This window comes from Grammomys surdaster, unplaced genomic scaffold (genome assembly GCF_004785775.1).
Source record: "Grammomys surdaster isolate TR1022 unplaced genomic scaffold, NIH_TR_1.0 126121, whole genome shotgun sequence".
Classification (NCBI taxonomy): domain Eukaryota; kingdom Metazoa; phylum Chordata; class Mammalia; order Rodentia; family Muridae; genus Grammomys; species Grammomys surdaster.
The window spans coordinates 104,745-126,653 of NW_021620929.1; the positions used below are offsets into that span (position 1 = coordinate 104,745).

The 21,909-nt window shown below is 46.0% G+C and overlaps 1 protein-coding gene across 2 annotated transcripts in view; it reads right to left on the reverse strand.

Annotated features, from left to right (window-relative positions):
• The window catches only part of Rab11fip3 (RAB11 family interacting protein 3), a 77,618-nt gene that overhangs the window by 18,835 nt on the left and 36,874 nt on the right, over positions 1-21,909 (reverse strand). Inside the window, exons 3-6 of one of the 2 annotated variants that reach the window (XM_028756480.1) lie at positions 15,200-15,291; positions 6,505-6,716; positions 4,288-4,437; positions 2,680-2,814 (exon numbers count right to left, since the gene is read on the reverse strand). In XM_028756480.1, the coding sequence (XP_028612313.1) occupies positions 2,680-2,814; positions 4,288-4,437; positions 6,505-6,716; positions 15,200-15,291 (589 nt within the window). The remainder of the gene's footprint in view (positions 1-2,679; positions 2,815-4,287; positions 4,438-6,504; positions 6,717-15,199; positions 15,292-21,909) is intronic. The other variant, XM_028756481.1, reaches the window with a different exon arrangement.

Here is a 21,909-nt window from a genome sequence, read left to right on the forward strand (position 1 = left end):
ACCCACCCTGCAACGCCGAGGACATGCATGGCACCGTTTGTAAAGGTCCTCACTAAGTCTCAGCTCCTGAGCACTCAAAAGAAACCAAGCCCAATGCCAAAACCCACCAGCTGACTGCACCTGGCTCCACATCATTGGCCACTGTCATGTCCCCAAGTGTTTCTGAAGCCATTATCCCAATTGACTGGCCCTCCTGTGATAGGAGAGTGTGTAATCATTTTGACTTGGGTCCTGAAACTTCACACTGCAAATATCTGTAGGGTGGGGATTTAGAAACCCTTCCTGGAGCCATCCCAGAGCAATAACACGGGCTATCTGCAGCAGCAGGAACACGCCTCTTCTGACTCTGAGACAATCAGAGCACGGCCTCCCTTTAAAGCTGTGGGTGTGTGTTCAGGCACAAGAACCACCTGTTTCAGCTCACAGCCTCCTTTTCCTCTTTCAAGGGCCAGGCAGGCAATCTACCTGGAGTGGTGCATGCAGCACAGGTCACCCCTTTATCACTTCAGCTGGGTTCAGAATCATCCTTTGTGGTGGCTCTGGGACATAACACTGCTGGGATATGCTTTCATTTGTGATGCTACATTCTGCCAGTAGAGGGCACTGGAGAGATGAAGCCGATAGCATGGTGCCGACAGACGGCTCAGCTGTGCCCTTTCCACAGGGCTACAGACTGCTGAAGGGTGGTAGTGGGATTTGGACCCCTTGGGTGCTGTTTGCTATTCCTGCTCCTCAGAATTCTTGTCATTGCACTGGTAGGCAACTTGTGTACCTCCTCTCATGGCCTGGTCCCTGAGCAGCTACTGTTTGGCTCCCCCTCCTGACTGGACTCCTGACTAGCACGGTGAATGACGGACACTCCTAGGACAATTAGAACAGATTGCTCTGTGTAGCCATCAGCCTCTGAACCAGCAGATTTTCAAAAGAAGAACACAGCAGCTACTAGAGTGCTGTGTGGCCCTTCCAGTTCATGAAGCTTATCCTGAGGCAGTCCATGCAGGTCGGAGACACGACTCGGCTCTTTCAGTAGAATCCGGGTACTATTAGTTGTGTCCTAACTAACATTAAAGTCTCTCTATACCTACAGAGCCTTTGCCTGGGAGAGGTTCCATTCATCATGCTGAGCCACATACTGGTCTGACCCTCGCCCCACAAGGCCTAACTCCATGATCATCACCATCTTCAAGGCAGGTTTTGAACACTGGAAACATCTTCAATGACTAAGACAACACACATACCTTCCTTCAAGACATATCTGTAACTTAAACCCACTGTCAATGGTAGGATGGCTCACCAGCAGGAGGAACACAGCTGGCACCTTCCGAGCACTGAACACATGGCAGGGAAAGCCTGTGTGTTCTACGCTGGCAACCACAAGGGGTTCTGGAATCACCAGGGACCAGATTTTTATTTTCAAGTCTTGCCAAAATATGCCCTCAAAGAATACTATTGGTTTTGTGACCAGGACCCCACCAGGTTCCCCCTGATCTTTCCCAAGTGGCCAAGGCCCTACTCCACTGGGTATTGGCTAAAGGCCTCTAGCTTTGTGATGCTGTGTAGAACACAGGAAAAAAGCTAACATGTCATGGGTACCATGACGGGAGCTGGAACAGGACAGAGGTGTCAATCCAGTCTGGCTGAAGCCCTGCAATGGTAGGGCAGAAAAGGGGCAGTCTCTAACAGGCCTCCAAGCATGCTCAACTCGCAGGATGCTCTGACTTTCTGCCATAACAGTGCTGCCACCAGGAACCTGTGTGGCCACTTGCCTCCTGTGCTCAACAGGAGGTGCTATCAGTACCTTCACATACAGCCCTTCTCCAGACTCTTCTCCTAAAAGTCCCGTAGCCAAGGGCGTGTTCCTCTTCTCACTGAGTCAAGAACGTCTGGCAAATGTTGAGATGAACAAAGAACCCAAAGATGTTTCCTATGAGTCTGGAAAGTTGCAAGGAGCCAGCAAAGGGAACTTGGCTGGAATGCTGGTCCTGCTGGGATTGTTCACAGAGACAGCAGGACAAAGGGCAGAGATGAGAAATGCACAGGAGACCAGGCAGAGGGGCAGCAGCATGAGGTATAAGAGCAAAGGAGCAATGTTATATCCCTCTGAATTTCAATGTACATCCACCCTACAGAACGAGGCCTCCAGAGCACAGGTGATCATGACTAAACTAGCATTCCAGAAAACGATCTACTTATGAATTTTCTTCAGTTTTTTTCAAGATAGGGTTTCTCTGGTAGCCCTGGCTGTCCTGGAACTCACTCTGTAGACCAGGCTGGCCTCAAACTCAGAGATCTGCCTGCCTCAGCTGGACTAAAAGTGTATGCCACCACTGCCCAGCAACAAATTTGATTTCAAAAACCCATCTTTAAATTCCCCAGCTCTACTTCCTGTGACTCATTTTGGTAAACTGCTGGAGTGTCTTCTTTAACATGTTAGATTGTCTCCTCCTACAGGGCTGACAGCCAGCAAGGTTCCCACATGCATAAAGGAGAAGGGACATATGCAGCAAGCTAGATCAAGGCATGCAGGAATAACTGGGCTGTAGGAAGAGTCCCATTGTCAGAGTGCCTTGCTAGAAGATGTGACCAGAGCAGGAGCACTTTGGACTTCACCCAGGAATGGGAAGCACTGCAGTGGGAGTCTCCCGTCAGCACAGGGTAAGACTAGGTCCTGCACATTACCTATTCATCTCAAGATCAGTCAGGCGGGCAGAAAGGTCTTCAAGGCGGTTGATCTGTTTGTGGCACTGGCTACAGTAAAACTCAAAGGCCTCGTCAGTGAGGACATTGCACAGTTTTGAGGCAAGAGGGTTGGAGCTAGAAAGACAGAGGGTCAGTCAGGAGAGAGGAGGCCCAGTTAGGTTATCTTTGCCAGGAACAAGGGAAAAGGTGTGAAAGACACAAGTCAGAAGCATAGAAAGAGAATGAACTGTCCAAGGTGTTGGCTGTGCTCTTGGGACTACCATGAGCCCGTCCTCACATCGCCCTGAGGAGCATGGACACCCACCAGCTGGACACATGCCCCCTGCTGGGCAGTGCACAAAACCAGGCAGTGAGAGCTATAACAAAACCCTACTAAACAGGAAGGTAAATGTATCCACAGCCTTCACCCCTGTGGAAGTCACCTGAATGTGACATCAAAGTGTATCTCCAGGAGAATTTATTTGCTAGATTTTTGTCGTAATTTTGAGATGATATTACTGTCTCAAACAAATAAAAGGTGCATTGGCAAACTTGTACTTTTGAGATCTGTGCTAACTTGGGATTCTGTCAACCTTCTGGGGATGTTGGGGCTGAGCTCCCATGATTCCAGTTCAAGGAGCTCTTAGTGGACTATCATGATGCATCTGTTCTGGGCACTGAAGTCAGGTGGGCAGCCTCATCCCTAGGGGAGGACCCACAGGCTATGGGAAGCTAATCTGGAAGTTCAACTTAAAGAACAATAGAAAGGAATATATAAAATGTAGCATGGAAATTACAATTTAGATTGAAAACACCAGGCAGGAGATGGGGCAAACTTCACAAACAGGAGGGGCTGCCACATGGATGCAGAAATGCCAAATTCTGGAATAAGTCCACTACTTCCAACTCAAAGTCCCTGGGACTCGCTGCAGGAGGACTGAGCACCCAGGATGCACTGAGAGAGCCCGTTTCACAGCCAGTGTACTTTTGAGGTGGCATATGAGCAGGAGGGCCCAGGGGTAGCTTACAGAAGGCCCTCCTAGCACTGGTTCCACATGTCTGTGCTGCCATGGTAACTGAGCTGAAGTACACACAAAAGGATCACAAAATTCAGGAACATGAAAGCAAATAGGAAATGTCGGCAATACTGAAAAGCTGTCCAGCCAGGCCCAGGCCCCACTGAGAGGAATGTTCAGGAGGAGAACCTGGGTCTCCAAACAAACCAGGCACGGTCTATGGAGCATACAAGTCAATGTCCCGAGTCACAACTTAAGAGAGACAACTTCATCTTGCCTACTAGGTATCATAGCTCAGTTTACTTAACGCTAGAAATTTTCAGAAAATTTGGGCGATATCAGCATATGGCAGAGCCTGGCTTATGATTCTACAGTGTCCCTCAAAGCCAGCCACAGGCCATAGAGTGATTAGTGACAGACAAGAGGGTCTCAACTAGCCTTCACTCTGGGACAGGCTCAGTATTTCTCTGTGTGGTTTTAGCTACACAGCATCAGACAAAGCAAGCCTCCTGACCAGCACAGGACCCAACAGAGAAGTTTCCCCATTACTAGGTACAGAGGGGGACTGATCATGAACAGTGCAAGGTGTCACCTGGGGGTGAGAAAAGCAGGGTCTTCACAGTCCAGCTCCCCATTACAGAGGGTCTCCGGGGACAGTTCTGCCTCACTGCCCTCACCATAATCTTCAAAATGTTCCTCACTGCCAATCACCATGACGACAGCTTGGCTGTGGGGGCCGGATCTACAAAAGACAGACAAGCAGTTCTGAGTCACAACGACAGGCACCTGATGGGATACATACTATTCGGCAAGCCATGAGCCTAAGCCCCATCACCACAGGAACCACACTGCTACAACAGAACAAAAGCAGACACAGGAGAAATCCATTTCCAAGAAGTAAGCTGCCACCTAAGCCATTCAATAACAGGTACGGAACATCACTTCAGAGGGGCTGCTCATCTGGGATACGGGAGACAGTAAGGTGACAGATCATGCTAAGAGCTGTCAGTAGAGTCAGACCTTCTGACTCGGACCACAGTGCTCGAACAGGGTTGTGGCTCTCAGTTTGACATCCATGAAACTCACATACATGGCCAGTCTTAGCAGCTGGACACCACATCAGTAAAAGGGTAGGATCTGGTGCTGTCACAGCTGTCCTTCTTACCTGTATATTCCTTATTTGGATCAGCTAAGGTGTAAAGAAATAGAACAACTTGCACTGGGTGATGGTGGTGCAAGCCTTTAATGCCAGCACTTGGGAGACAAAGGCAGGTAGATCTCTGTGAGTTCGAGGCCAGCCTAGTCTAGAAAGCAAGTTCCAGGGCACCCAGGGCTACACTGAGAAATCTTGTCTCAAAAAACAAAACAAACAAAAAAATATATAAAACAAGAAACTTCACAGATAAATAATTAAGTCTTTCGGTAACTTTTTTTTTTTAGTGCTGGGGCTGGAACCTAGGACTTGTGGACATTAAACAGTCAACCTGTTTGTTGTTATTATTGTTGCTTTGAGACAGGGTCTCACTATGTAGCTCTTGGTTGGCCTGCAACTCAAGATGTAACCCAGGCTGGCCTCAAACTCAAAGATCTACCTGCCTCAACATCCTGAGTGCTGGAATCAAACATGTATACCACCATACCTATCAATTTTTAAGTTTTAAATGATTTTTTTGTTTATTCTTTATTATGTCCATATGTGGTCAATGCAGAGAGTCACAAAGATATGTGAATATTATGTCCTCCAGCTCTGACCTGAAAATTGTGGTAAAGCACTAGGCATGGTGGCACAGTCCTTTAATCCCAGTATTTGGGAGGCAGAGGCAAGCAGATCTCTGTGAGTCCCAAGCAAGTCTGCATAGTGAATTTCATGACAGCCAGAGACACGTAGTGAGACCATGTTTAAAAGAATAATTTTGTCCTGTGGTGGTGATGTACACATTTAATCCCAGCACTTGGAAGAGAGATATAGGCAGATCTCTGAGTTCAAAGCCAACCTGATCTACAGAGCAAGTTCCAGGACAGCTAGTGCTACTCAGAGAAACCCTGTCTCGAAAAAACTAGTAGTAGTAGTGGTAGTGGTAGCAGTAGTAGTAATATTCTAACTGTGTGAATGGGTTGAGGTCATAGCTCAGTGCTTCTGAATATGAGCATTAGCTTCTGGGGCTGGAGAGATAGCTCAGAATACTGACTGTAATTCTCGAAGGGCCCACATGGCAGCTCACAATGTCTACAACTCTGGTTCCAGGGGATCCTGTACTCCCTGTAAGGCTTTGCAAGCACCTGGACTCACATGCACATACTGATGTGAGTTCACACATATGTGCATGCAAGCGCACACATGCACACACAATTTAAAATAAAAATTCTTTTTTAAAAAAGTGCTTGCGTAGCGCACACCAAGACTTGAATTTGATCACCAATACTGCATAAAACTGGTCATCATGGTACACACCTATAATTCCATCCCTCAAAAAAGATTAGAAACAGTATCATACTTGAACACATAGCAAGTTCAAGGCCAACCTAGGATATTTGAGACCTTATTTTAAAAAAAGAACTGTACTTACAAATGTCAGAAGACTAAGCTAAGGTTTATCTCTTATAATTTCTCTGTCTCAATAGCCAGTCATTAAGACATTAAGTCCAAGAGAGTTCTAGCAGGAGAAATATGGATCTCATAAGTGGATGTCAGCAGGATGGAAACCACACAGGTGCAACTCCACAGACAGCAGGATGCTGCAGATGGCTCAGACAGCACAAAATGGGGACCCCATAAGGACACGCACACGAATTCACACAGAGTACAGACCTGCCTGGGAGCAGCAGCAATGCCCCATGGTCAGGCTCCTCCATGGTGTCCAGGCACTCGGAGAGCACCCCTGAGCCACCAGCACTGTCTGCGTCCCCTTCAGGCTGCAGCTCGGGGTGCACCAGGGTGCTGGTGTCCTCATCTGTGAAGGTCTCACACTCACTGTAGGTGCTCTCTGACCCCATGTATGCACTGTCTGTCACCTCGTTGGCCTAGGAGAGAGAACCGACAGTTAGCCTGGGCAGCTATAGAGGCCACACTGCAGAAAGGATACGGCGGTAGCAAAACTAACAACCACGTCCCTAAACATCAACACTAGCTTATAAATCAGAACTCAGGGTGTGTGTGTGTGTGTGTGTGTGTGTGTGTGTGTGTGTGTGTGCAGACTAAAAGGGCTTCTCAGATGCCCTATGTGTTGTTCTGCAATTTAGCTGCACCCTCAGCCTCTTATTTTTAAAACGAAAGAAAAAAAAGGACAAAATTATACATAAAGGTGGACATGGTGGAGCCAGCCTGTACTCCTGGCACACAGAAGACAGGCTAGGAAGACTATGAGTTCAAGGCCATCCTGGGCTTAATAGAAAAATCTTGACCCAAAAACCAGAAGTGTAGTCATTCTGCAATCAGCTGAATAATCACACATCTAAAGATACCAAGCCTCCCGGAGCCACAGATGTTCCCAGCAGAACCACTTGTTTTGTGGCTTCCAGCATGTTACTTATAGTCAAGGAGCTAACATACAACAGTATAAGATTATGCCATTTAAGATTAATACTTTACCAGCTAGCAGGATGGATGGCTCAGTGAGGAAAGGCACCAGGCACCAAGCCTAATGATCTGAGTTCAATCCCCAAGACACACATGGTAGAAGGAAAACTGACTCTCACAAATTGTTCCCGACCTACATACACACAGTGTGGCACGCCCCCACCATAAACACATATAAAATTAGTAACATAAAAATGTGCTGGATGGTGGTAGTGCACGCCTTTAATCCCAGCGCTGAGGAGGCGAAGGCAGGCAGATCTACATAATCCAGCCTGGTTTAGAGTTCCAGGACAGCCAGGGCTACACAGAGAAACCCCCAAATACCCAAATAAATAAGCAAACAAACTCCAATAAAGATCAAATTAAGGCCAGGCAGTGGTGGTACACGCCTTTAATCCCAGCACTTGGGAGGCAGAGGCAGGTTGATTTCTGAGTTCGAGGCCAGCCTCGTCTACAGAGTGAGTTCCAGGACAGCCAGGGATACACAGAGAAACCCTGTCTTGAAAAAACAAAACAAAAACAAAACAAAAAGATCAAATTAAGATGTCACCAACAACAGCTATTTTACATGTGTAGACTACTGCTGTTTGGTTTTGTTCTGTTTGGTTTTGAAATAGGGTTTCTCTGTTAAGCCCTGGCTGTCCTAGAACTTGTTCTATAGACCCGGCTATCCTAGAACCCAGAAATCCACTTACCTCTGCTTCATGAATGCGGGGATTAAAGGCATGCACCACCATGTCCAGCCACGCTGCTGCTTTGAAATGTGAAGTCAAGGGCTAACCTCTACTGCTTATTGATGAGTCATCTAGCCAACTTTTATAGTTCAATGTCTGTTTTCCCAAACATAATTCTATTTTCCCCTTTTAGACACAGCACCCAGCACAGGGCCCAAATTATGACAGGCAGTCAGAACTGAAATAATACTAATGAGCTTAAAAGTAAAGAAAGATGAAAGATGATGGTTTCTACTTATAATTTCAATTTTAATTGCAATGAATTTGCAAGTTAGGATAAGCCTGTCACTTCATATTCAGAAGATTCTGAGGTTAAAACATTGTAAACAGGATTTCAGAAAACTTGCAGTTCTAGCAGGAAAAAGATGCCCTTTGTCCCCGAGGTCTAGTGTTCCGAGGAGTGTGGGGCCAACAGCATCCACCTGAGGCTGTGACCTCCGGGAAGACCTGGACTTCTAGGCTGATGGGAAGTCAGCTCTAATCTTGACCACCACTAACAGCATGTGACCTCAGACACATGACTCATACCTGGAGCTTCAATCAAAAAGGGAGCTAAAAATACTCATCATGAGGATCCCAGTGGATAGACGGGTCATCTTCACCATTCCTTCTCAGAGCAAGGAAAAAGCAAGACTGCAGAATACCTAAGACTCCAAAGGATACAGATCTATCAGTATTAAAAAAGCAGCCAAGCTAAAATCTAACCAAAGCCAGTCAATGGTGGTACACACATTTAATTTCAGCACTTGGGAAACAGAGACAGGCAGTCTCTCTGAGTTCAAGTCCAGCCTGGGCTACATAATTAGCTCCATGCTGCCACAAGGTGATATAGTGAGACCCTGTGTTTACAAGAAAGTGACCTCTGCGGTCCAGTTCTGTTTTGCCCATCCTAAGCCGCTCTATCCAGAATGAGGCAGGGTAGGATTCCATCCTGGAAAAGCCAGTTGAGAGAGACTAGAACAGCAGGCAGGCACCGGCATCTGTCAATAGTCTGGCATCAACAGGAGATGATAGACAAACTGGACACAAGCCCTAGTACAGGCTCCGATGGTCCATGAGTGGAGGCCCCTAGTCATTTACCCAGGCACTAAATGAACAAACAAGCAAGCAAACAGAAAAACATGGTTTTTTAGTAGTAAGCAAAAACTTGTACAAGAATATTGTAGAATGCTGCCCCTGCTCCACAAGCATGGCCCCGTAAGAGTCCCTGCCTAGCACCAAGATGTGGCCCCTACAGTACAGGAGCTTGCAAAACCCATGAGCTCCAACCTTTGAGCTGGACAAGGTCCCAGCACTGACCTGGCAGGACCTTCCAAAGACCTAAGAATAGGTTTCTGATTGTAATAGAATATGAACCTTAAAGTAGCTTTTAAAAACTTTAGACTCACACTTTTGTTTTTTGTGTATGTTTTGCCTTCACGTATACATGTGCACAACATGTATGCTTGTTGGTTCTCCCAGAGCTGGGTTTGTGGATGGTTGTAATCCCCCATCCGAGTCCTGGGAATTGAACCCAGATCCTTTACAACAGCAACAAGTTCTCCTAACCACTGAGCCACTGGCTCCAACTTGAGGAAACTGGTTTTTTGTTTGTTTTGTTTTTTGAGACAGGGTTTCTCTGTGTAGCCCTGGTTGTCCTGGAACTCACTCTGTAGACCAGGCTGGCAGAGATCTGCTTGCTTCCTCTATGCTGGGATTAAAGGTGTACATGACCACTCCCAATTTGAGGTAGCTTTTTAAAAAGCCAACCCATAGTGGGGTTTTCTGCAGATTTTTTTGTCTCATATAGTTTCTGTTTGTACATTTTTTTTTATCTTACTGGCCTTTTGTTTGTATATTATGGTTTCTGATTTTGTGTTTTTATGGGTATTGTTTCGTCTATATATGTGTGTGTCTCTCTGTGTGTATGTGTGTGTATTTCTTGGGCTTTTTTATATTTTTATTTTTAATTTGCTTTTCTAAAACAAGAGAGAGACAAAAAGAAGGTATGAAGTTGGATGGGTAGGGAAGTAAAGAGAATCTGGGAGGAGATATGGAAGGAGAAACCAGAATCAGAATATATTGTATGAATTCAGCTAAAAAATAAAAATGTCAATAGGCAATGGTGACATACACCTTTAATCCCAGCACTCAAGAGGCAGAGGCAGGAGGATCTCATGAGTTCCAGACCAGCCTGGTCTAAAGAGTGAGTTCTAGGATAGCCTTTGCTATACAAAGAAACACTGTCTCCAAAACAAAAAACAAAAAACAACAACAAAAAAAATGATAACAAAAACCCAGGACCAACAAGATGGCTCAGATCCTGGAGTACAGCAGTACACGCTTTTAGTCCCACACTGGTGAGGCTGACAGGCAGGTCTCTGAGCTCTAGCACCAGAGGAGACTACAGAGTAAGACGCTGTCTCAAAACAAAAGCAGAAAACAGATGGTTCATCTCATAAAAGCACCTCCCATCAATCAAGACCTACTGGAGTTTGGTCCCCAGGACCCAAATGGTGGACGACGAGAAAGGACACTCAAAAGCTGTGACCTCCACAACTGTGCTGTAGAGCATGTACCTTGCCTCTCCACTGATGTTGTCTTTTTTTTTTTTTTTTTTTTTTTTAGGGTGGTGGTTCGAGACAAGGTTTCTCTGTGTAATCTCAGCTATCCTAGAACTAGCTCTGTAGACCTGGCTGGCCTCAAACTCACAGAGATCCCCTGCCTCTGTCTCCCGAGTGCTGGGATTAAAGGTTTGCCACCACCGCCTGGCAAATATAGTAACTTTTTTTAAAAGCCTACTAGTACATATGCCAGGTCCTCACTGCTGCCCCCTGGTCACGTACACCCTGGGTTTCCAGCATAGCTGGGACACTTGTAACAACACGTGTAACAAGTTCTCAGAGCAGTTAGCACCTTTCCTTCTGGGAAGGAACAGCAGCCTGAGGCTAGAGCCTATGCATTTCATGGAGTTCCTATGATGCTCAGGGCGGTGTTCCTGGAAGCAGACCAAGGACAGCACCTTCCATGGAGCTTGGGCAGTTCTCAGGACAGAGTTACTCTACCAACACAAGGGCAAAGAGGCAAATGTCCACATCTCCATCTGTCCCACAGATCCTGGAGGGAGGCTGCCCTCTCAACCCATTTCTAAAGTAGTCATCCCTTCTGCACCGCTGTGGAGTAACTGAACAACCCCAGTCACAAAGAAGGTGACATGATTGCATGTGTACTTTCATTTACTTCAAAGTAGCAAAGGTCAGAAGATCCCATAACCGAGCACTGCAAAACAGTACTCAGGCGCCTCTGTGGGATGGAGGCCACAAACATGAAGCCCCAGAGTGCTCACTAATATCCCACCAGAGGTAAACCAGCCACAAAGAGACTGAGAGGAAGGCATTGTGAGAACAGGTGCTCAGCTCGGATCCTGCCCTGTGCCAGGTCCTGAGACTCAGGTCTTCCGTTAGCTGCTATTGTGCAAGGGGCCCTGTATAGGTGCAAATGAGCTAACTAGCAAATCTGTTTTTCTAAGACCCTTCAAAACAGGCAAAAACAAAACAAAACAAAACACCCACTACTGCAGTTGACAACAGACATTGCAAACACAGCACACAGCATCATCACTGAGCTACATCTACCAGCCAGTTAGGACCTAGCTTTGCCGAGAAGCTAACAACTCTGTATTATCAACTCCTAAATTATCACTAAAGTAAAGATGAACTCCCATTAAAGTCAAGGTGCCTTAAAACACTTTCTAGTATGTCATTACACTCACGAGTCACCAGATTGTCCACATCACAAGAGACAGATGAGATCCTTGTTCAGGCTGCTACATATGGCTAACACTGTCCCACAGTTCCCAGAGTCCAAGCTATGGTTCCTCCTTCCACAAGCCATTCTGTTCACAGAAACAGAATTCAGGCACAGCGCAGTCTCAGATCTCTTCTTACCCTCAGGTGATGGCCAGACACCTTCACGGGCCTGCTTCTGAGGGCAGACTCTGGGAAGGGTGTGTTTCTGGAGACGATCTCATCATTCATCCCTGCTCACCAAGTCACTCCTCATTGACTGTCACCTTCCTGTTTGTCAGCCATGCTGGTGTTCCTGTAAAATCCATGTGCCCATCTGAAGGCACATCACCACCTCAGACAAAGTTTAACCTGCTCCCAGACACGCTCTATTAAGCCTGCTGCTGCTGTCCAGGTGGGGAGAGGCAAAGTCCAGGAAGAGTCCTTGCTGGCCTTAACAAACAGGCAGGGCACAAAAGACGGCAACTTTGTTGTACACTTTAACCTTCCTGATAACAGTTTACAAAGACACATTCTCATCATCTCATTAACTGGTCTCTTCCCCAGCTCCTGATAGTAGGACAGGAGGGAGGCACAAAGAAAGCACAGGCAGGACAATTCTGGGACACTCTTATCATCCTGGTCCTGCCTGTTCTCAGGGTGACTTCCCCGCTGCCCTCCCAGCAATCCTGATAAGTGGGTTCTACCCACTGTGGCCTATCCTCCCTCTGCCAGCTCGGCTTTCTTCTCATGATCATTCCTACAAACCTTAGCTCTCAACTCTTCCCCACGGCCCTTGGGACTTTCAGCAACATTCTCCCGTTTCAAAGCTAAAAGCCCAAGGGGTCTCTGGGAAAGTGCTACTAGGAGCCAAGCCAGCTACAGGAGGCCCTAACAGGGACTACAAGTAATGACTTCTGCCTACATGGACACATCAATGTCTACCCAAGTCACAGCCTTAACAGGAACGATTTTCAGCAAAACAGTAAAATGCTAATCCTCTCTAAGTACCAGTGAAGATCCAAATTTGGCATCTGGATTTGGCATGTAGGTTCTCTACTTTAAAAAATGCTAGAGCCAGGCGGTGCTGGCGCATGCCATTAGTCCTAGCACTTGGGAGGCGGAGACAGGCAGATTTCTAAATTGGAGCCCAGCCTGGTCTCCAGATCTGGATTCCAGGACAGCCAGGACTATACAAAGAAACCTTGTCTCAGAAAAAAAAAAAAAAGTTGGAAGCCAGGATCTCAGTGCTTGGGAAGCAGAGGTAGATGGGATCTCTGTGAGTTCAAGGCCACTCTGGTCTACATAGCAAGTTCTAGGACACTGAGGGCTATATAGAGAGACCCTGTGTCAGAATACATACAAACCGAGGCCAGGCAGTGGTGGCGCACACCTTTAATCCCAGTACTTGAGAGGCAGAGGCAGGCGGATCTCTGAGTTCGAGAGTTCGAGGCTAGCCTGGTCTACAGAGTGAGTTCTGGGACAGCCAGGGCTACACAGAGAGAAACCCTGTCTCGAAAAAAAAAAAAAAAAAGAATACATACAAACCAACATGTTTTTGATTCCTTGTTGGTTGGCTGAGACAGGGTCTCACTATGTAGCTCTGGCTGTCCTGGAACTCACTGCCTTCAAAATCACAGAGATGTACTTGACTCTTGCCTCCCAAGTGCTAGGAAAGAGAGTGAGCCACCATGTCTGCTAACATCTTTTGTTAAAGATATGGTATTATATAGTCCAGGCTGGTCTATATATCTCAGGGTGTATCTCAGAGTGTCACCAAAGAGTACCTGAATTTCTGATCCTCTTGTTTCCACCTCCCAAAAACTGGGAAGGCAGCCTGTACCATGATGTCTAGCTATTTTATTTTAAAGAACAATCTCGCTGAACGCTGAATATATGTTCATAGCATATCTAGTTCTAAAAACTGCACCTGCAAATCTGAGAAGCAAGTCACGGAAGAACCATAAGCACCACTGAGAAGAGCAGGTCTGAGGGGCATCCTGAGAATCAGCAAAATCAGAAAGACAACTCTGAAAAACCAGGGGCAGACAGGGGCCTGTGGGCCTGGTAGAGCACAGGGAACTTCCTGAGTGGGAAACTATAGTGTGTGATACTATCCCAGAGACACAACTCCATGTATACACTGTAAACGTTGGTCAGCACTGAAGTATCAGCTGTGCCCCACCATACTAATGGGAATGCTATGGTAAGGCATCATGCAGATATCCCCTGCACAGCTTGATCCATGTGCTTAAAATTCAAACCTTCAAAAAAAAAATCTTCCCATTTTTTTAAGAGTAAACAAAAACTTAAAAATGTTTCTCGCATCTAAAATAGAAATCAGCGTGCTGAGACAGATGGTTCAGTGGTTAAGGGTGCTTACTGCTCTTCCACACAACCCAGTGTTGAGTCTCAGCACCCACAGGGCATGGCTCACAACTTCCTGTAACTCCAGCTCCAGGGAGCAGAAGCCTTGGGCCTCCACATTCATATGGACACACAGACACACGTAATTAAAAATAAGCCTTTAAAAGAGAAATTAGGATTAGGACTAAAAAACCTTCATTAGCCCTCAAAAGGAAGCTACTTAGACATTACAGGGTCCCAGCCCCTTGTGTGACCAAGGAGACAAGGTTCTGAAAACTTGCTACAAGGAGCCTTAGATCTCACCAGCCTATAGCACTCAGATGTCTGAAAGGCTGGCATCTGCCATTTCTACCAGTATACCAAGGGCTCAGGTGTAATTCCATGTTTTCGAGATTGGTCTCACTTGCATTGCCGGGCTAGCTGGGATCTTCTGGGCCCAAGGGCCCAAGGATCCTGTCTCTAAGCCACCCTGAGCACCAGGACATCACCTCCATGTATTTTGAATAGAAATCCCTGTAGACAGTCACATGACCCCAGATTCAGCTCTCTCTAGTCTGCTAGGTAGTTACAGTAGTCTGCCTTCCTTGGCTGTAACTTTGTCCCCAGTAGGAGACAAGGAACCCACAGTTACAGGACACATCACACAGCAGAACTCTGGTTTTCCCCGGAAGTAGACAGTGAGGGATACAGGGCAGGAGGCAGGTTAGTCAGTGTTCCCAAACATAGACAATTATTGTTACGTTCGCTAAGGGAAACCTTTCAACTTCTTTGGCTATGCCTGTGCCTAGTAGAATGTGACACGGCAAGGACACCACAGAGCCTAACTGCCCACAAACCTTTATTCCACAACGGGCCCATGGGATGACTTTGAACAAGTAGAGTTTGAACCCAACCAGGTCAGTGAGAATAGTTTGTGGTTTCTGCCATAGCCTAGATTCCTCAGAGCCCACCCCCCATGTGCACAGGGCATAGCGCTCTGTGAAGGCAGCTGTGGCAGCTCCAGAAGCAGGAGCTATGGCACAGGGGAGGGAGAATTGGGGTTCATGTGAGGAGAGCACTTGCCTCATAGGTGACAAAGTCATCAAACTCATCGGCACAGGCAGGGGGCTCTTCATCTTGGACAGGCTCCACATTGTACAGCTGGCCATCAGGATCTGTGGAGAGAAGACCCGGCCTCAGCAGGCCACTCAGTGCTGTCCATAAAGTCCAAGGTAAAGGTCAGAGTGTGAAGCAAGGAGTCCTAAGGAAGGCTGCTTCTAGGGCTGAGAGGCCATGATGCACATGGAGGAGAGTCACTGCTACAGAAGGGAGTGAGTGTCCCTCAAGCAGGGGACCCCAGGGAAGGCAGGGGTGGGGTGGGGTGGGGGGATGGGAATGAAAGCAGATGGTGAGAAGCTGGTGTGGTTTTTTTTTCTTTAAAGAATCAGACAACATTATAAGGAAAAGTGCAAGATACCAAATTTTACAAAAGCATACAGCCTTGAGAAGGGCTCCATACAAAGTGGACCAACACTACCAATGTGTTGTCTGTGGGGCACTGAGCAGTATCGTGCCCAGGCATGGCACTCGGTGGCTTTATGTTCCTCTGGTTAACTCTCTTATATAAGAAAATGTGGGTCTGGACCAGCTAGAAAAGTTCAATGGACAAAGGTGCTTGCCACCATGTCTGACACGCTGAGTTTAATTCCTGGAACCCACACTGTCAAAGTACAAAACCAAGTCTCAGATGTTTTCTGACTTCTACATGCATGCCTGACACACATGTCCACACATATGTATACATGCTGATTCCCAATAAATAGAAAAGTGAAAATATTTTACAATATGAGGTTTGTTTTAAGGATTTTTAATTGCCTTTATTTGTGAGACAGGGTCTATGTAGCTCTGGATGCCTGGGAACTCACTGCATAGACCAGGTTGGCCTGGAACTCAGAGATTCATCCACCTACCTCTGCCTCCTGATTGCTGGAATTGAGTGTGTAGGATACCATACCTGACCTATTTTTATTATTTATGTGCATGTGTGTATGTGTGCCCACAGAGGCCAGAAGAGGTGATTAGATTTCCCCAAAGATAAGAGTTACAGGCAGTTGTGAGTCACTTGAAATGGATGCTGGGAACTGAACTTGGACCCTCTAGATGAATGGCAAGTGTTCTTGACTGATGAGCTGCTTCTCTGGCCCCCAGGAGCTATTGTCATTGTTTTTTTTGTTTGTCTCCAAGATGAAGTCTTATTATATATATATAGCCCAGGCTGTCCCAAAAGTTGCTATAGAGACCAGGCTGGCTTTGAACTCACAGAGATCTTGCTTGCCTCAGCCTCCAGAGGGCTTTGATGAAGGATGTGCTCCAGAAAGCAAATTTTTTTTTTTTTTTTTGGTTTTTTCGAGACAGGGTTTCTCTGTGTAGCCCTGGCTGTCCTGGAACTCACTCTGTAGACTAGGTTGGCCTCGAACTCAGAAATCCGCCTGCCCCTGCCTCCCAAGTGCTGGGATTAAAGGTGTGCGCCACCACTGCCCGGCTTATTTTCATTTTTTAATAAGATAAAATTTTAAAAGATTTATTACTTTTTTATTATTTTAATTGCATGGATGTTTGCCTACATGTATGTATATGAACACCACATATATCCCTGGTGCCTTCAGAAGTCAGGAGGGCATCAGATCCTCTGGAACTGGAGCTACAGACAGCTATGAGCGTCCATGTAGGTACTGGGAACTGAATCCAGACCCTCTCCAAGAGCAGCTAGTCTCTTAGATGTTAAGACATCTCTCCAGCATCTAAGAAATGAAATTTTAAAGAGCACCAACTTCCTCCCTCCATCTCAGAGACATTTTCTAACTGCTTCAACTGTGGAACACCTGCCTTTCCCTCTGTAGAAAGAGGCAGCAATATTCATGGTCTCCGAGACACTCAGAGGTACCAAGCAGGGCAAGGGGGACAGAGGATATGGATGCCAATGTCCCATTACTGTGTAATTTCTTACATGGAGTGCGCTGACTTACAGCTCGGTTACCTTTCAAAACCTCTAACACAGTCAATCTTACATCAGCCCTCAGGCTGAGGAGACAGCACAATTGATCCAGGTGCTTGCTGTACAGCACGAGGATTTGAGTTTATACAGATCTCCAGAATCTCCATAAAACCAGGTGTGGTACCACACATCTGTAACCCCAGCTCTCCAATGGTAGGATGCAGGATGGACAAGGGAGAATCCTACAAGGCTTGTGGGCTAACTAACCTGGTGCACACAGCAGAACAACACGGAACCATGTCTCAAACAAGGCAGAAGGTAAGACCTTACCCGAGGTTGTCCTCTGGATTTCTTACACACACCTACACATACATAAACACACAAATTTTAAAAAATAGCAATTTTAAAAAAAATCATAATTCAATTTTTTTCCTTTTTTTTTCTTTTTGAGGTAAAGTCCCCTCCAACAAGGCTGGCTTTAAACCAGCCATGTAGCCTCCTGTGTCCATCCTCAAGAACTCAGATTACAGGTATGAACCACACCTAATTTATACAGTCATATATCAAGGACCAAGTGAAACCAACAGCAACCTTCCCCAGACCCTCCTGGAAGAAACGCTTGGGAATGGTCAGCACTGGCTTCCTATAAATGGGCCACAAGAGACCAGAGAAGGTTCATGCTTTGATCTACACCAAGAAAGAAAAATACAATCATAAAATCCCAGCAAGCTCTGAGAGTTGGCCACTAACAGACCTGGGTAACTGAGGGCAGGATACACTGGAGAAGCAGCAGTGAGAGCCCAAGGACCGCATCACAAAGCAGTCAGACACTGTGCAGATGTGAATGAGGGCAGTACCCAAGGATGCTCATGCTGTCAAACACTGCCCCAAGCATAACAACCACTATACTCTCAATCAGAACAGCTACGGTTACTCTCAAGAGACCCCTCATAGGAGATGGGAAGGTCCTCTGTCCCTCACCTGAGATTCTAGTCACATCAATGCATACAGTAACTACATACTTCTGTGCTTTTAAGAATTGTTGGGGCTGGGCATGGTAGTGTATGCCTATAATCCTAGACCTCAGGAATCAGATGTAAGTGGATCTCTGTGATCCTGGATAGTGAGTTCCAGAACAGTCAGGGAGACACAAAGAGACCCTGACTTAAAAAAACAAATGTAGAGTTGAGGGTACATAAAAAGACCCTGCCTCAAAAAAATGTGGGTTTGGGGGCTAGAGAGATGTCTCAGCAGTTAAGACTCACTAGTAGTACTTCCAGAGGAACCAAGTTCAATTCCCAGCATTCACACTGTATCTGACAAACATCTGTGCCCTCTTCTGGCTACCAGGTTTATATGTGGCGCACGTGTGCTCGGACACACACAAACACACACACATACACCACAAAATTTTTATAGTTTAATAAGAATCACAGTCTTTTAAAAAATACTATTGTCTGCCAAGGTGGTACATGCCTTTAATCCCAGCCCTTGGGAGGCAGACGCAGGATGATCTCTGGGTTTGAAGCCAACCTGATCTATAGAGTGAATTCCAAGACAGCCAGGGCTACACAGAAAAACCCTGTCTTGAAAACAAAAGAAAATTTTAAAAATTGTTTTTGCTTCTTCTTTTTAATTTTGTTTTTATTCAAAAAATTATTTGTATCTATGGCTGGGCATGTACATAGAAGTACAGGTGTCTGTGGTGTTGGGGCACCCTGTGTAAAAATGTGTCACTGTCCTTCCTCTCCTACTTAAGGCATTCTATGGCTTTAATAAAAAAAAATCTGATGGCCAAGTAGCTGGGCAGGAAGTGGAAGATGGGACTTCCTGGGAGGAAGCAAGGAACCCTGGGAAGAAGGAGAAAGCCTATCGTCAGAAGACATGAGAGGAGAGAGAGCTGATCACAGGTTTAAAAGGTATAGCTAGCCACATGGCTGGATGGGGCTAGGTGTATGGGTTAACTTAGACAAGCTATTGAAAGCTTGCCCAGCTAATGTCTAAGGCTTTAAGACATTTAAAGGTCTCTGTGTAGTTATTTGGGGGAAAGCTGGTTAAGGAATAAATGCTGTTGTATTAATTACCAACATTAATTAATATATACAGAACATAATAATCTTTTCGTGTACAATTGGCACCCAATGTGGGACCATAGGAACCCAAGCTTACAGCCTGAAAAGGCCTATGGGAAAAGGTGGGGTTGGGGGACCAGAGTAGTTGGACAAGGGGCCTGGTCTATTTAAAAAGAACGAAAGCAGACACAAGTCTGAGGGCACAATACCTATCATTTCTCCCAAGCACAACATGATGAAAAGCATGCTAGAGAGACCTAAGCCTGAAGCCGCAGCCTGAAGCAGCACAGAACCAGAAGCATCGTGGGTTAGAAAGGCCTGGCCAGGGTTAGCAGAAGGCTGAGCCACAGGGGCAACCTTCAGGACTGAGCTCGGGGGCAAAGCTGGCCATCTTTGCCTGGTAGGGCATTAAGTTTACAACTGGTAAATTCAAGTCCTTAAAGAGAGAATTAGAAATTAAAGGGAAAAATAGTTTCCATGTTAAAAGAACATGGAACAGTACAGCAGAAGTCGCTTGGGTCTTGTATAGGTTTGCTTTACCTGTGGTCATCGTGGAGCTAGTTATAATATATTCACCAATGCTCACTGTTTTCTGAGCCCTCTCTAAGGAAGTTCAGAATAAAGCAGACCTAGGTAAGGAGGGAGCTGAGTGATGGAATGTTAAATTCCAAACAATAAAAATAAAGGAAGGAAAAAAAGGCTCTTCCTGATAGAAAAAAGGAAAGTGATGGCAGCTGGAACTCAGAGCTCTCTGGCTGTGAGATGTCAGCTCTTTCTGCTAAGGGCCGGCCAGTACAGTGCAGCAATACCTGACTTCCAAGGACTAATAGGCAAGAATTCACTGCTGCAGCATAAGATAACACACTGGCTCCGAAGTGTAGTGTCATGCTTCTTTGCTTGATTTTTGTTTGAATGTTTTGTTTTTACCTGATAGTAGAAAATACAAAGGGTTATTTTTATTGTTTAGCATTACTAAAAAAAATAGGAAATTTTTAAAGGTTTTAAGTAAATTCAGAATGTCTCTACAGTTCAAATGTGTTGCTTTCTAAATTAAAGAGTTAACAATGATTTGGAATTGAGGTGAAATATTTGAGCAGGGCAGTGGTGGCACACGCCTTTAATCCCAGCACAGTGGAGGCAGAGACAGGCAGATCTCTGTATTCTAGGCCAACATGTTCTACACTATGAATTCAGGGCGGGACCCCTGCTGATAAGATAAAGTCACTTGTAAACATCCAAGATGACAACACTTTTTCCTTAAAGGTACTATTTTTGCTTATTAATAAATAATATGACCTTAATAAGATATATAAAGAGGAAGGGAAATATAGGTGCACTTACCCACATAATTATAATTTCACTGTGGGGTCTGGAAGGGGCACTGGAGCCCTTGGGGTAGAGTTAGAGGCAGTCATAAACTGCCTGTCATGGGTGCAAAGACCCAAACTTGAGCCACCTCTCCAGCCCCCTCTTTATATATGTAAATATATAAATATATTTTTAATTACTTATTTTTTGTGTGTGAGTGTTTGCATGCATGTATGTTGGCATGCATCACTTGTGTGCCTGGTGCCCACAGAGGCCAGAAGAGGATGTTAGATCCTCTAGGTCTGGAGTTACAGATGGTCATGAGCTGCCATATGGGTGCTGAGAACCGAACCCAGGTCTACTAGACAAGTAGGCAGTGCTCTTAACGTCTGAAACATCTTTCTGGCCCCTCTTTTTTACTTTGAGACAGGGTGTCACTAAGTTGCCCAGGCAGGCCTTAAGCTTGAGATCTTCCTACCTATGTCTCTTTATGTGGAATTTTTTTTGTTTTGAGACAAGGAATCAGTATGTAGCCCTGGCTGCCTTAGAACTTGTTATATAGACCAGGCTAACCTTGAACTCAGAGATCCATCTGTCTGTGCCTCCTGAGTGTTGGGATTGAAGGTGTGCACACCACCACAGCTAGCTATTAAGTGGAAACTTTTAATGTGCATTTATCTTGTCTTTCCAGAGGTAGGGGCACAAGAACCAGAGCCCTGGCCTATTTGTAACAGTTCCCTGTCTCATTCTATTCCTGGAACAGTGCTTGTGGCTGTGACAGCAGGCGTCTTGTGCTTCCCTGCAAACTGGGTCAATATATTGTGTGGTTTACTATGCTGCTCCTTCATGTAGAGTGAGGCTGACAGGCAATACAGGCTGTCCATAGCTGCACCAGTACATTACAGGAAGACCTGAAGTGAACTTCACTGGCAATGCATGACTTCTCTCTTCTAAGTGCTGTGAAATGATTCAAAGCCATCTCTGACTTCACCTCTCATTCTAGTCTCTCACTGTGTCTTCCTAATCACATGTAAATGAAACCCCAACAGTACAGAAGCAGAAAAACACAGCCACAGCCCTAATCAGACACACTGCCAAGTTCCCCCAGTGTTCTGGCAGAATGGCCGAGGCAGGGGACTGTTTCACTGAGCACTCTTCATGGCCTAGGCTGGGGTAGAATCATAACGCTCATTCTGTCACAGAAAAGGCCAAGTCCTCCCACTATACCACTGGACAGAGGGTATTACCACTGCTCACTCCTTTACCTTCTGACTCCAGCTTCCCTATAGCTACAAATACACCACGCACAGCCCCCCATAAGACACCCCCTGCCTGGTGCCACCTCCACAGTTCCCAGTCTCCCACCTTATCATCTGTCTGTTTCCCACTAGAAAGCCAGCACCAAAGGCAAAGGATTC